Source organism: Astatotilapia calliptera, chromosome 23 (genome assembly GCF_964374335.1).
Source record: "Astatotilapia calliptera chromosome 23, fAstCal68.1, whole genome shotgun sequence".
NCBI lineage: Eukaryota > Metazoa > Chordata > Actinopteri > Cichliformes > Cichlidae > Astatotilapia > Astatotilapia calliptera.
Genome location: NC_137443.1, coordinates 18,868,934 through 18,881,875, shown reverse-complemented (window position 1 = coordinate 18,881,875; position 12,942 = coordinate 18,868,934). Strand labels below are relative to the sequence as shown.

At 39.3% G+C, this 12,942-nt stretch overlaps 1 protein-coding gene across 13 annotated transcripts in view; it reads left to right on the top strand.

The window, feature by feature from the left end:
• The first annotated feature begins 398 nt into the window (after positions 1-398).
• The window catches only part of abi3bpb (ABI family, member 3 (NESH) binding protein b), a 33,633-nt gene continuing 21,089 nt past the window's right edge, over positions 399-12,942 (top strand). For 11 of the 13 annotated variants that reach the window (XM_080297673.1, XM_080297672.1, XM_026157775.2 and 8 more), the window contains exons 1-2: positions 401-845; positions 10,009-10,188. In XM_080297673.1, coding sequence (XP_080153799.1) covers positions 755-845; positions 10,009-10,188 — 271 coding nt within the window. In that variant the 5' untranslated portion in view covers positions 401-754. Of the gene's footprint in view, positions 846-10,008; positions 10,189-12,942 lie in introns of all 13 variants that reach the window. The other 2 variants (XM_080297674.1, XM_026157777.2) reach the window with 1 other exon arrangement.

Sequence of the window (12,942 nt, the reverse complement as noted above, 5' to 3'; positions counted from 1 at the left end):
CCAGGAAGCATGGCCTAAATAAAGAACAAAATACAAAAATACATGAAAACTAAGAATACTGGGCCCACATGGCCCAGGACCATGACAACGAGAAATGTCTCTTACACTAATATGATTTTCTAACTTTTACATTAAAAAAAAGTCTTGGCACAGATAAACACGGGTGTTACAAACAAAGAACAGACACTAAATGGATGATTTCACTGTTGACACAGTTTCTGACGTGTTTGTGGTTCTTTGTGATCACAGCCTGCTGCTAACCTCCTGCTCTGAAGTGTCCAACAGCCAAACCCTGGAAAACAACAAAATGAGGAAAGGGAGGGGTGAGGAAGGAGGAGGAGGTGTGCATGATGAAAAAAGCAGAGAGGGGGTAAAAGAGAGAGAGAGAGAAAAAAATCATGTTTGAGGTCCAGAGAGAAAAGGGAGGGGTGCAGGCTGCCGAGAGAGGAGGGCATGTACAGTAACAGAGGGCCGTATGTGGGGCTTGGAGATGCCTTCCAGGCCACGCCCACCTGCAGAAGCTATAGATGTTGCCGTTTCAGTGGTCCCCCTCTTCACAGCGAGGACGTCCAACAGCTGAACAAGTCCTAAGTCCGACTGACCAACTGCAGGGAGAGGCACTTAGTGAAGTTGTCCAGCACCTGGTTGCTCCTCATCCTTTAAATCTGCGCCCCATCTTTATCTCCAGGCTAATCCCAGAGGCTGCATCCTCGCCTTCATCCTCGTCTCCTGCAAGCTGAAGCTTTGAGAGGTCATGCCGGGCATCGCTCCCCTCCTCCGAGTCCTCCTGCTGCTGCTCGAGGGCACGACTCTCCTCAGCGGCATCCCTGCACAGAGGATCAGAGGCAAGTGCACAAAACGGCATGCAAAAAAACCCAAGTTGCATAGCGTAATGGGAAGTCAACGGGGTAGCACGGGCATGAAAGAGAGCAGAAATAAGTAAAGTAACAGAGCTGTAATAATAAAAATGCAAAAACTAAAAGAGTAAATGGCTCATTTCATGCATGAATGAAACAGATTGGCATAAAGTTGTGAAACAAAAGATGGTGACATGCTTACAAGTAGTACTAAGCAATAGGAGGTTTGAAATAAATGAGGAAAATGTACAGAAATAAATGCTAAAAGAATGGAAGTAAGTGGGTGAAATGTCTACAGAAAAGAAACAAATAGTTGTGAAACAAAGTGGCATCAACTTGATAACAATGTAATACAGCAAATGTAGAATAATGTTTGCAGCAACAAAAATGTGTCCGTGGGTCTGTCAAACAGGATGGATGTAATAATTAATATGTGAACACGTGTGCATAGGATGGCAAAGTCGTGAGGTGTGAGAAGAAAAAAAGTCAGGTTTAAGTCACGAAAATGTGGAAAAGTGCAAAGATGAAAGTAAATGGATGTAGGAGATTTAGGCAGGAAGCAATGCAGGTACACAAGAGTGAAAATAAATGGTTAAATTATAAAGTAGGAGTAGGGATGAAAAATCTGTCCACAGAAGACGCATAAACATAAGAGAAAAAGAGAAAGCATTAAAGTTATGAGGACAACGCTAGAAGTGCTAAAGTCAGCATGATGATTGGGTGCAGGCAGGCAAATATCTCAAACGTGTCCAAATTAGTTCAATGTGATGAGTTTATTGAATCTTTTGACACATGAGGAAACCCTGAGGAAACTGAATGTTTAAGAGCTGAACAGCGTTTTCATGCTGCTACTTGTCCCAAGTTTTAGCAGAATTAGCAGATTTCCCTGGTTGGAGCGCCTGCTTATCCTTCAGTGTTCCTGCACATAAAAAAAGACTCATTTGTGAATAGATTTGAGTTTTTGTCTTGCTTAATCTGCCATGTGTGCCGTTAATGACCTGTGCAGCTCTTCGCCTGCAGGTGCTTGCCTGATTCTGTCATCAGTGCGTTCTCTCCTTTCTGCTGACTCGGCTTCTTTGGCTGCAATAATGGTCTGCAGCTGCGGAGAAGTGACAGAATACTCTTTCAGAACACTTTATAATACATGCATTTTGGCCTTTTCCTGATTGCCTTTTGGCTGAGTGTTGAGGTGGATTTTGGTTCGGTGTCTTTGTCAGCTCCTGCAGCCAGGCTTTGCTGCAGGTTGTGCCTGCCCCGGCCCGATGGGAGGAGGGGCTAATTCATGAAATAACCTGTCATTTTTTTCTGCCTCATTGAGCTTTTTATGTTATGTAAGATGATAAAATCCCCCTCATTCAGAGAGACACGGTGGGCTGACGTGACAGCTCAGAGAAGATTACCTCACCAGGTCAGAGACAGCCAAGAGCAACATAGAGGGACAGAGAGAGTGAGTGATGTGTTTGGAGGAGCTCCGTGGTTTTTTTTTTTCCAGTTTGTTTTATCTTTTTTTGCATATATTTTCCGCAGTTCTTTCTTTATAGGGAAGTTTATTGGTGGCAAAAGTACAGAGTGAGCAAAAATGTAATTAATGTGGTGAAGAATAAGAAGCACACAGGGACACGTGTGTAAATGTGGAACAAGTTTCGTGCTAAGTCCTGCTTTGATTTTGTTTGTTTCAGCTGGCTTTGTTTCAGATTCGGGGGATCCTTGACAACAGTTTCATCAGGCCACGCCCACATACAGCTGTTAGATTCAGTTTTTATACCGAAGCTCTTAAAGGGAAAAGTTAACTAGCCAAACAGGTTATTACGGGGCTCTCAGTGTTTGTAAAACAAAGACCAGTTGCAGGGGTTTTGTCATTGTTAAACTTCCATACAACTCCTGTTTTAGTTTTCTGGGCAGCTGCTTCAAAAAACAGCTGTTTCCCATTATTTTCGTTGAATACATCTAGGTACAAATAGAATTCGAGGGTTATAATTTTGCACGTGTAACTGTTTCTTCACATTTTTCCCTGTGCAAACTCAGAGTGGATGTAAAGCTTGTCCTATCAAAGAAATGCCATGAAATATTGCAAAAAGATTTCTCTTTTGACTTATTGTGTAAAACGATAAGGTGTCACTAACAATAATTTTTTTCTCTATTCTTCATTTTTATTAAATACCTCTCTAATTTGTTTGGTTTCTCTTTGAACTGTTTCTCCCCTTAAAAGCAGCCAAACTGAGTTTTTTTTTTTAACATAATGTTGCAGTTGACCTGAAGGGGCCCCCCTTTTTCGCCTTTTTTTTGGGGTCATTTATATGAAAAAAAACAACCCAAGGTTAGTCCCCACTTAAATGCTAAAACATGCAATATCTTTTGAGGCACCAGCAGTTAGTCAGTCCCCACAGACTCCCCATTAAAATGTCCAGCTTTACTCGAGAAGCCAACATGTTTGGAGTCGGATACACAAACAGATTTAATTATTACAAATGTAACTTCAGTTGCAGGTGACCTGCAGGGGGCACTAAGTAACATTTTTGTACTTTCATTGATTAGTTGATGAATTTTAATTGTATGAGTGGGTGGGTTTTTGATGCTGTTTCGTAGCTTACCTTTAGGGTGCCGTGACACATCTCATGATAACTAACATTTTATGTTCAGTAAATTAAATCCAGTTACACAAAAACCATCTGGAGGTGTGGCCAAAAGGGGGTGCAGGATCAATGTGCAGTCTTTTTCTCATGGAGTTTTTCAAATAAATAACTTTGAAGATTATTTCAGGATCAGTTTCAGGCTTAAAGTTGAGTTTCAGCATGTTTTAGTTCTTTGTGTATTTTCTTTTGGGGGGATTTCCCACCTGAAAGATGATAACAACCCTCACTGAAGCCAGCAGCAGGAGCAGACGCTTGGAGGTCTAGAGATACCGGGGCCTGTGCTGTATCACAGACGACTGTTTGAGTTCCACCACACTGTTTTACCGTTGCTGCTAATGAGCTGGCTTGCTCTGTTGTCTGGTGGCATTTCTTCCCTTAAAAGGAGCTGCTGCACACTGAGTGTGTGCAGAAACAGACTCCAGACTGCACGCAGGTGATTTCTTTTGCTAACTGGAAAATGTTATGTGTGTCTCTCTGGTCGTCCGACTACGACCAGTACCTTCTAATACTGCATCTTGTGTGGTGGTTTATTGTTCATGTTTTGTTGCAGTACTCGGTGACTCATGTATCACTTTTTGGTACAACATTATCTTTCAGTTCATTTTGATGTTTTGCTGTACTTCTAATGTAATTCTTAGTGGTAGTTATTTTGGAACCTTTCTGGGTTATGAGCAGTTTATAGCTGCTCTTTGTGCATAGTAATACTTTATGTGTTCTTTGTGGATCAGATGCCGTTTTATAGTACTTTGGATTGTTTTTTCCCACAGTACTTTGATGTAACAGTTTGGTTTCTTGTAGTATTTTAGCCTTTGTTAGGACTTTGTGCTCCTTTTTGGTACTTTATTTTGAGCAGTTTTGTGGTACTTTCCGATTCATAGCAGTGTAAGTTTAGAGTAGCTTTATATTTACTTTGATGCACTTGGTTCATTACTGTTTGTTTGTGCTACCTGGTGACATAGTTAATGTATAGTTCTTTATACTACATGGCAGTACTTGTTCTTTGGTTTTCATATTTTGCACACTTGGGTGATTTTTCTGTACTTTTACCTCCTTGTGATACCCTTTTCTTGTAGTAAGATGAAGTAAAAGACCTGTTTTAGTACTCTTGTTGGTAATTGTTGAGTTCTTATGGTTGTTTTTTGTGCTTCTGGGCATTTGGCTCTGTGCTGTAAGAATTTATAGAAAATGTTATGCTTTTTTGACTGTCTTTTGTAATGTTGCAGGTATTTAATGTAGCACATGTGATGATGTTAGTTGATGAGAACACTGATAGCTTTTTGAGCTATTACTGTTTGTGGGTTTATTTTAAGATTTTTTATAGTACTTTTGGTTACTTGCTGGAGTACTTTTTCTTCCATTTGACGCTGGTTTCGTGGGTACTTGTGGTATTTTGTTGTACTTAATGTCTCTTCATTAGGGTCCATTTGTTCCTAAGGAAAAATGAGAGTCATTACAGAGATATAAGAGTTTGACACACCGAGAAAACTGCTGCAGCTGGGATATGTTGTCCATGCTTTTGGGAGGGGGAACCCTCGTCTATATTAAGCACTGTTTTTTGTTTGTTTTTTTCCGTGGGGGTGGGGGGCTGATGTCTGTCATGATGTTGAGGTTTATCCCTCCGCCTTCGACAGGCCAAACAGCGGTGCCAAGAATGAGCTACATGATTCCACACGTCCAGCATGTTGGCCTCTCTGCAGGCTTTTCTCATACTGATCTGCATGAACAAACAGCCCAAAGAAAACCTAGACAAGATGATGGACTGGATGTACTTGAACACAATGACATGCTTGGAAAAATCCAAACCTTACAAAAATAAAAAATAAAAAATAAAACACTTGTCTAGTGATTGGGCACATGCCGTTCCTCGCAGGAGGCTTTAATGCCTAATTAGACCTGATTGTTCCACTGAGCTTCTGCACAGAGAGTTAATCAGCTAAAACAACAGTTCAGAAACAGAAAAATGCTCCTCTGCTGGAATTTATCACTTCAAACTGCTCAATTGGGCTCCACATTAACCTGTAGTCACTTCTATGAAAGGATGTGTCTTCCAGCAGCAGCTGATTTAACCTTCCTCTATTTAAGGCTGAATAACCGCTCACATAAACATCACAGAGCCTCAGTTGATGGCTTCAGCTGATAGAGATACTTGGATCATAAAAGGTAGGAGCACAATTTACAGATCACAGTGTTTTTTATGAAAGGTTTGAGGCAATAAATCTTCGTTAAAGACCTACAAAGTCAAAAATTGTCAACATTCCAGCATTCAATATCATCTACATGGGCTTTGCAACACCATTACAATTCAGTTTCAGTTCAGTTTTATCTACAGTATATGGCACTAAACAACAGTTGCCGCAGGGTGCTTTATATCAAGAAGGTAAGGTGAAGACTGTACATAACACAAAGAAAAGACTGAAACTCCAACAATCCGATCACCTGCCTATGGGAAAGTGCTTTGGCCACAGTGGGAAGGAAAAACTCCCTTTTAACAGAAATAAACCTGCAGCAGAACCACACAAAGCAAGGGGCAGCACCTAAATTGGTGCACATTAAGTTGCTGCAGCAATCTTAAAAAAAACTGGACATTTTTAAATACAGTGTTTTTACAAACAAATTTGTTTGTAATATTACAAATTTGCAACGTTACATGGCATTGTATTTGGATCATAAATGTACCGGTATATAAAAAATCCTTACAATTTTCTGAGATACTGCATTGTGGTGACAGCTAGACAAGATCTACCTGATAAGATAGATTATCAGAAGCTAGAGAATAATAACAACTGTGTAGTGAAGTTCTGTGTTCAGAGTAGAAACATTTTAAAGACAGAGGAATTTTTGGGATTACATGTGGGAAACCTTACAAAAATCCAGCTAACAGGTTCGTTATGCTGGGACTGGTTTGCAGTTCGTCAGAAGCCAGTCTGAATGTTACCATAGCTCGGAAAGCCACATGAAGGCACGGAGAGGAACATGAAGCGTCACATGTGTGATTGCCTCGTCATTGAGTTTTCATGGTGTGGATTCAAGAGAAAACCAAATGCAGATGAGCTCTTAACAGCTTCATCATGTTCAAGCAAGTCGGTCCTCTTTAAATGGTGGGAAAGTGTTGGAAAAACAAGCAACCCTGGCTGATGTGGAAAACTTAAAGAGGCTGCAAGTCCTGCTGATTCAGCCATTTTAGGTTTAGGACTTTCCAGGTCAAAGTTTGAGTTCTTCTGGTGTATTCACATGAAATAACCTTGTTTTGGGTACAGTTGGACATTCTCAGCCTGTATCACTTCGCGGGTAGTTGAAGTGTCTGCTGAACTCTCAGTTTACAGTGTTTCATTGATGTACTGTTACTGTGACGCTAAAGGAAAACTGAAAACAGACTGATTCCCAGGCAGCTTCTGAACGTCTTTTCTCCAGTTTCTGAGTGGATTATCAGAGATAATGATGCACAGGAAATGGAAGTCAAATCTGTTTCATGTCTGTGAGTTCTGACTCTGAGGAGGCTAAGTTTGATGCTGGCTTGGTTTAAAGCAGCTTATTCACAGAGTAATTTGGACCTCCTCGTGCTTTCCTGTGTTTGGACACTGTCAGAGCTCTGGGGCCTGGAAAATAAAAAGTTTATAGAGAAAACCCTGCAGGACTGAAACATTTTGTCCTTGTTAAAATTTTAAGTGTGGACCATGATGATGCACTTGAACCCTGCAGACAGAGGTCAGGAGGATCTGCCACTGGACACCAAACATGCTCATTAACTGCTTGAGCAGAGGCTCTGAGGGAAATCGTAAAAGCCCATGAAAAACAGAGATATACAGACAGTGGATTGTAGATGAGATATCCATCTCAGCGTGAAATGTAATCAAAGCATGACTTCCCCTACAGAACAGACTGTATCTTCAGACTGGAATGTTCAGTCCAGTCAGAAACTTCCATGTTACTGGACTATAAACTGGACAGAGCTTAGAATAGAGCCAGTATTCATCCAGTTGAGGTGGTTCGGCCATCTAATCCAAATGCCTTCTGGACACCAGCCCAGGTTTTCTGGGCATGGAATGCCAAGCTCTGAGGAGACCATAACGTACACCAATATCATGAAACCAGTTGTATATCCCATGGATCTCTCTCAGGATCCCACAGGAGGAATTGGAAAACCTGAGGAAAGGATTGTCTTGAATATAACTTTGGGTAAGAAGAAGAAAATTGACAGACATAATTCTTGTCTCTTTGAAATAAATTTCTGGCAGCTTCATTTTGTAATAAAAGTGTTGGAAAACTCTAAAAACTCTTTCCATCATCAGGAATTTAATATAGCATTTATTCCAAAAATGACGTCCCCAAACATATAAAACAGAATCTCAATAACCTGTCAAGGGAAATGTGGTTTCTCTCCAACAAACAACAAACAAAGCAAACAAAAACAAGAAACATTTTAAAATTGTCTCGTTTGAAGACATCGTGCAACACTGGCCGTCTGTGTTGCAGGATTCTATATAGGATCTCTTTTGTCATTGGTCCTCCAAGAGAAAATAGCATTATTTTAGAGACCTAAAAAATCCACACTGTGCTGATTGATTATTGTGCTGTTCATGTAATTGACATGTTAATTCTGAGAACTGGTTTGTGTCCTTTATGGACGTTTTATGAACTTGGTCTAGATTCTTGCTTAGGTCCAGGCACTAACCTAAACCTGCATGGTTTAGGTTTTTTTTTGATGGAGCTTTAAATCAATAAAACTTTCACCATGGTTTGTTTTTACTGCCTTTGATTTCTAAAAACATAACCTTTACTCGTTTTTTTTCAGTTGCAGTGAGATTATCTTGGTTTGTTTTAGGAAAAGGTCCTGCTTTGTGTTAAAATAAGTCCCTTGAGAATGCAAAACCACATGTTAGGAAAAAAACTTTTGTCATCTGCAACAAGTTTCTCCTTTGTTTTCATCCTGTGACAGTGGCTACACCAGCAAAGAACATGTGGCCACAGTCTCATGGTTTCTATTTCAGACACCATGGAAAAAGATGCTAAAGGGGTACCCGCTGGATCACAGTGTGACACTGAGTGGGCTAGACTAAGCTTCAGTGATTAGCTTTGAGTGCAAATACCCTCTTTAATCATGTTACAATAACTTTAAATAACTCCTGCAGTAAGTAATAGGCCACACTTTTAACTGTTGATTTTTCCCCATTTCTTTCTAAGCTAATTTCTATAAAAGTAAAGTCTTATAGGCAGTAGAAATGTTCTCTCCAGACCAGTTTTAGAGTTTTGGGCATCTTATTAGAAAATCCTTATTTGACTGACTTGAAGATTCGATAACATGCCATGTTTCAATCACTTTTTGAATTAAAAATTTAAGTATCTTGTCTTTGTGTTCATAAAGACTATTTAATTAATTTGTACTTAGAGTGAAATGTGGTTGAACTCTGAATTCTTACTTGATATCCAAGATGATTGACTGTAAAAGCTCAGAGCGACACTGGAGCTGGTGTAGAGTTTGAGTCCTTGTCTGTCCCCACTTTGGTCTTTGATTTTTCTGTAAAGCTAAAACAAATGGTTCCTCTCTAACTGTTTGTGCTAATTTCGCAAAGTGTTCAACTGTAATTATCATCAGATTGATCTGATACTACCTGTTTGGGTTTGACAGAGCTCAGTGGCACACTGGCAGGAGAAAGAAAAAAAAAGAAAAACTGAAATGGCAACATGACTATTGGAAAATGAAATGTTATTCCAATTAACATAGTTTTTTATTATGTATATAAAATGTTTTTGATACATTTCAATTTCTTGAAACTTAATTTATAGTGCATTTTTTAGATGCAAATTATGGGTGACTGCAGCAACCTGTTAGTGACCAAAGCAATCAAAAAGAGATTTTTGGTGGAGCAAAATAGTAAATGGCCTGCATTTGTATAGCACTTTTCTTAGTCTCTAAGGACCCCAAAGCACTTTACACTACATTCAGTCATTCACCCATATTCACACACTGGTGATGGGAAGCTACATTGTAGCCACAGCTGTCCTGGGGCACACTGACAGAGGCGAGGCTGCCGGACACTGGCGCCACCGGGCCCTCTGACCACCACCAGTAGGCAAACATGGGGTTAGTATCTTGCCCAAGGATATTTGGCACGCAGCTGGGAGGTAGCCTGGGATTGAACCACCAACCTTCTGATTAGTGGTTGACCTGCTCTGCCACCTGAGCTACAGCCACCCTTTTTATGACTGATTTCAACTTGAGACTTGCAGCAACCACTCATTAGCAGTCGTTTTTACCTATCAACCAGATGTTGCCAGTGGGTCTTCAACCCATATTTATGCCTTAGTAAATCAGAGCTTGGTCTTGAAACATTTAAATCTGGTCTTGGTACCAATTTTTTGAGTCAAAAACCAAAATGTCTTTGAAATGTATCACACAGTTCTGACTTTGTAAATTTTTATTACATGAACTTTGATTATGTTATGATTTTTTCTCACCTTGAGTATTTGTTGTTGAATTCCTGATATTCCCTAATAGTCTTGCTTCTTCTCTTCCTTAGTGCGTCGACAGAACATGAAGGTTCGAATCAACGCCACTGGTGACACCATTGTGATGAAGTTTGTGCGTCCAAGTCCAGATGTGAAGTTAGAGGGTTATATTCTGGGTTACGGCAGCAGCATGTTCTCCAAACAGTTCATCCAGCTGCCTGAAAACGGACAGCCCTACGAGACTGAGATGGGTAAGACCCACAAATATTTCTTCATCTACAGTATGTGTATATTTATAATGTTTTTCTTTTCCAATTTACTTTTCCATTTGTTTTAATCAGTATCAAGTTGTTGATGAAGATGGTCTTTGCAGATAAAAGGCAGCAGATCTTTATGAATTTCCTTAAAAGTTTATTAGAAAAAAATAGTACACTTGGGCAAAATGAAACCTTCCACTCCCTTTTCCGAATATTTTCCCTTTATACAATTCTCAGAAGCTGAATGTATTAGTGTCTGTCTTTAAAACATTAAACAGGTTCATGAGGAGATGATTAAATCTGTGCCAAACCACGACTTTGTGTTGTTTTGATTCTGGAACTTTTGTTTCTGCATCGGTGTGACCACCAAACCTCCATGTCTAAAGCTTTACACTCGTGGGAAAGTGAGAGTTTCTGTAGGAATACTTTCGGGAAAAGAAGAATGTAAGAAGCTTTGAGAAGCAGCAGAGTCTCACAGTGACAGCAGCAGGTGGCTCTGATCCGTTTTCTGAAGCGCAGCCAAGAATTTTTATCCCATCACACCAAGAAAGCTCTAAAAGTTGCGATGGTATGATGCATATAATCGGCCACAGTGAGAGGGTTAACAGAAAACCGGCTGAAAGTCATCCTTCAACACCAGTTTTCATGCAGGATGAGTTTCTTTGCACTCCTGCAGACTTGGGACTAAATGACTGCAGCAGCTTTTGGAATTTAGACCAGAATTATGAGGACTTTTCTCCTCAAGCAGGAAAGCCCATTTATCATCTAATGACAAATATTGGCTCTGCATTATGCTCACAAAAAAGCACCAGATTTGGCTGAAGTTTGTTTATGGTCTTGGATACATTTGCTTTAGTGAGAGATGTGGAAGTGAAAAAAACATAAATCCTGGGTCAAAACTGCTTATCGTGTTGGTATTATGAAACATTAAAATATGACTAAATTTGGCTGAGGTTTTGTGGTGATCCTTTGTGTGAAAACCCAAAATTTGCTCAGTATTGCCGTGTATGTTGGCAGAATTAGAAGTCAAGAGGCTACAACATTTCGGTTGATGGACAGGTGCCAAAACGCTCAACTTTTCTTGCCTTTTGGATGTTTTTATCCAGGTTCTCTTAGCCTTGAGAGCTTAATTTCTTGGTGATGAGAGTGTAGCAAATTTAGCTTTGTACTTTCTTTGAAATCAACTAAATTGGGCTGTTCATGAATGACATTACTGATTTTAGATGCAGTTGCAGTTCTTATCAGCTTTGAGCTTTTTTTCATCCTGCTGGAAGTAGTTTCATACTATGTTTAAAATTACACAGACGTTGGCTGAGGTTTAGTGGTGCTATTTTAAATACTTTATTCACTGCGTCCCTACTTTTCTGATTAATGTACAGTAATAGTGACTTTGCTCCAGTCTCTCTGTGTGGGTCACTAAGATACTAATTCAATGATGAAGAGGCGGCTGAAGGTTGGTAAACAGGCCCTCATTTACTCGTGTGATGATAAATTTTTGTCTTTTTTTTTTCTTCAAATCTTATGGTAGAAATAGCCAAATTGTGCCAGAGTGTCTGGCACTGGTTTTCTGGATAGATTTCTGGTAAAAAATAAATGTGGTAGTTTTTCCTCAGATGATTGATGGAACTTCCTTAAAAGTTGGCATCAGTTTTGGTGGAGACTTCAACAAAAAGAGCCCAAACTTTTAAAGACAATTTTCTCATCAACTGCTTGATTGGCTTTGATGAAAACATCCGAACTCTGGCATAATATTTTGCTCGTGTTATAAATTGGTACAACATTAGTAGTTTGCTGAGAAACATCAGCTTTACTCCAGTCGCTCTGTGTATCGCATTAAAGATACTTAAGTCAGATATGGAAGTGAAGTTCCAACTTTTGATTAAGTTATGGTCTGTTTTTTTAGTCTTTTGGATGCTGTATGTTTTCTGACTCTCTTTGAGCAACTGTGACCACATAATTTCCTCTGAGACTAATAAGCTAATCTGATTCTGATGATTCTGATTAAAAATTGCCAGAATTTGCATGGTCTAGCTTTGATTTTCTTGGTATATTTCTGATGACATAAAATATATTTTGCCATTGATGATTAATTAATATGACTTAAAATTTGGCTTAGGTTCGGTGAACAAAAAAGCTTTTCTCATCAATTGTGAGCTTCATTTCTTTACTTAGTAGCTTCCCATATGGAAAAGAAATAGAAAGAAATTATAAAAGACTTGCATCAGATGTGGCCTACTTCATATAGTGAATTATATAAGGCTTATATGATTTACTCATGAATGTGGCCACTTTCATATATTGTTTTAGTAAGTATCCAAAACATACAAGTTTCATTTATATAATTTTTCTAAGGATCTTATATCTGTTTTCACTCTTGTATGCTTTTCATATAAGTTTCACACAAGACAGATACAAACTTTATAAGATTTATTTATATCTTTTCCATATGGGTTTGTACCTTGTTCAAACTGTGCAATATCTGGCTGAGGTTTGGTGGACAGCTCACCACACATCCAAACATCTTCAGATTATTTGATTTGAATAATTCAGATCTAAGTGTTTCTTCCTTTCTTGGCATTATGAGACATGCTGAGTTCATGTGCTGCTGGGAAAATCAGGTATCCCATTCTTCCATGTCATGTTTACTTTCCTCACTGTGGGAAAATTAAATCCAGCAGACAGATGATAAACACATATAAACAGTTAGATACAGGAGGATCTTGGAGCTCCTCTGGGAGAATTTTAATT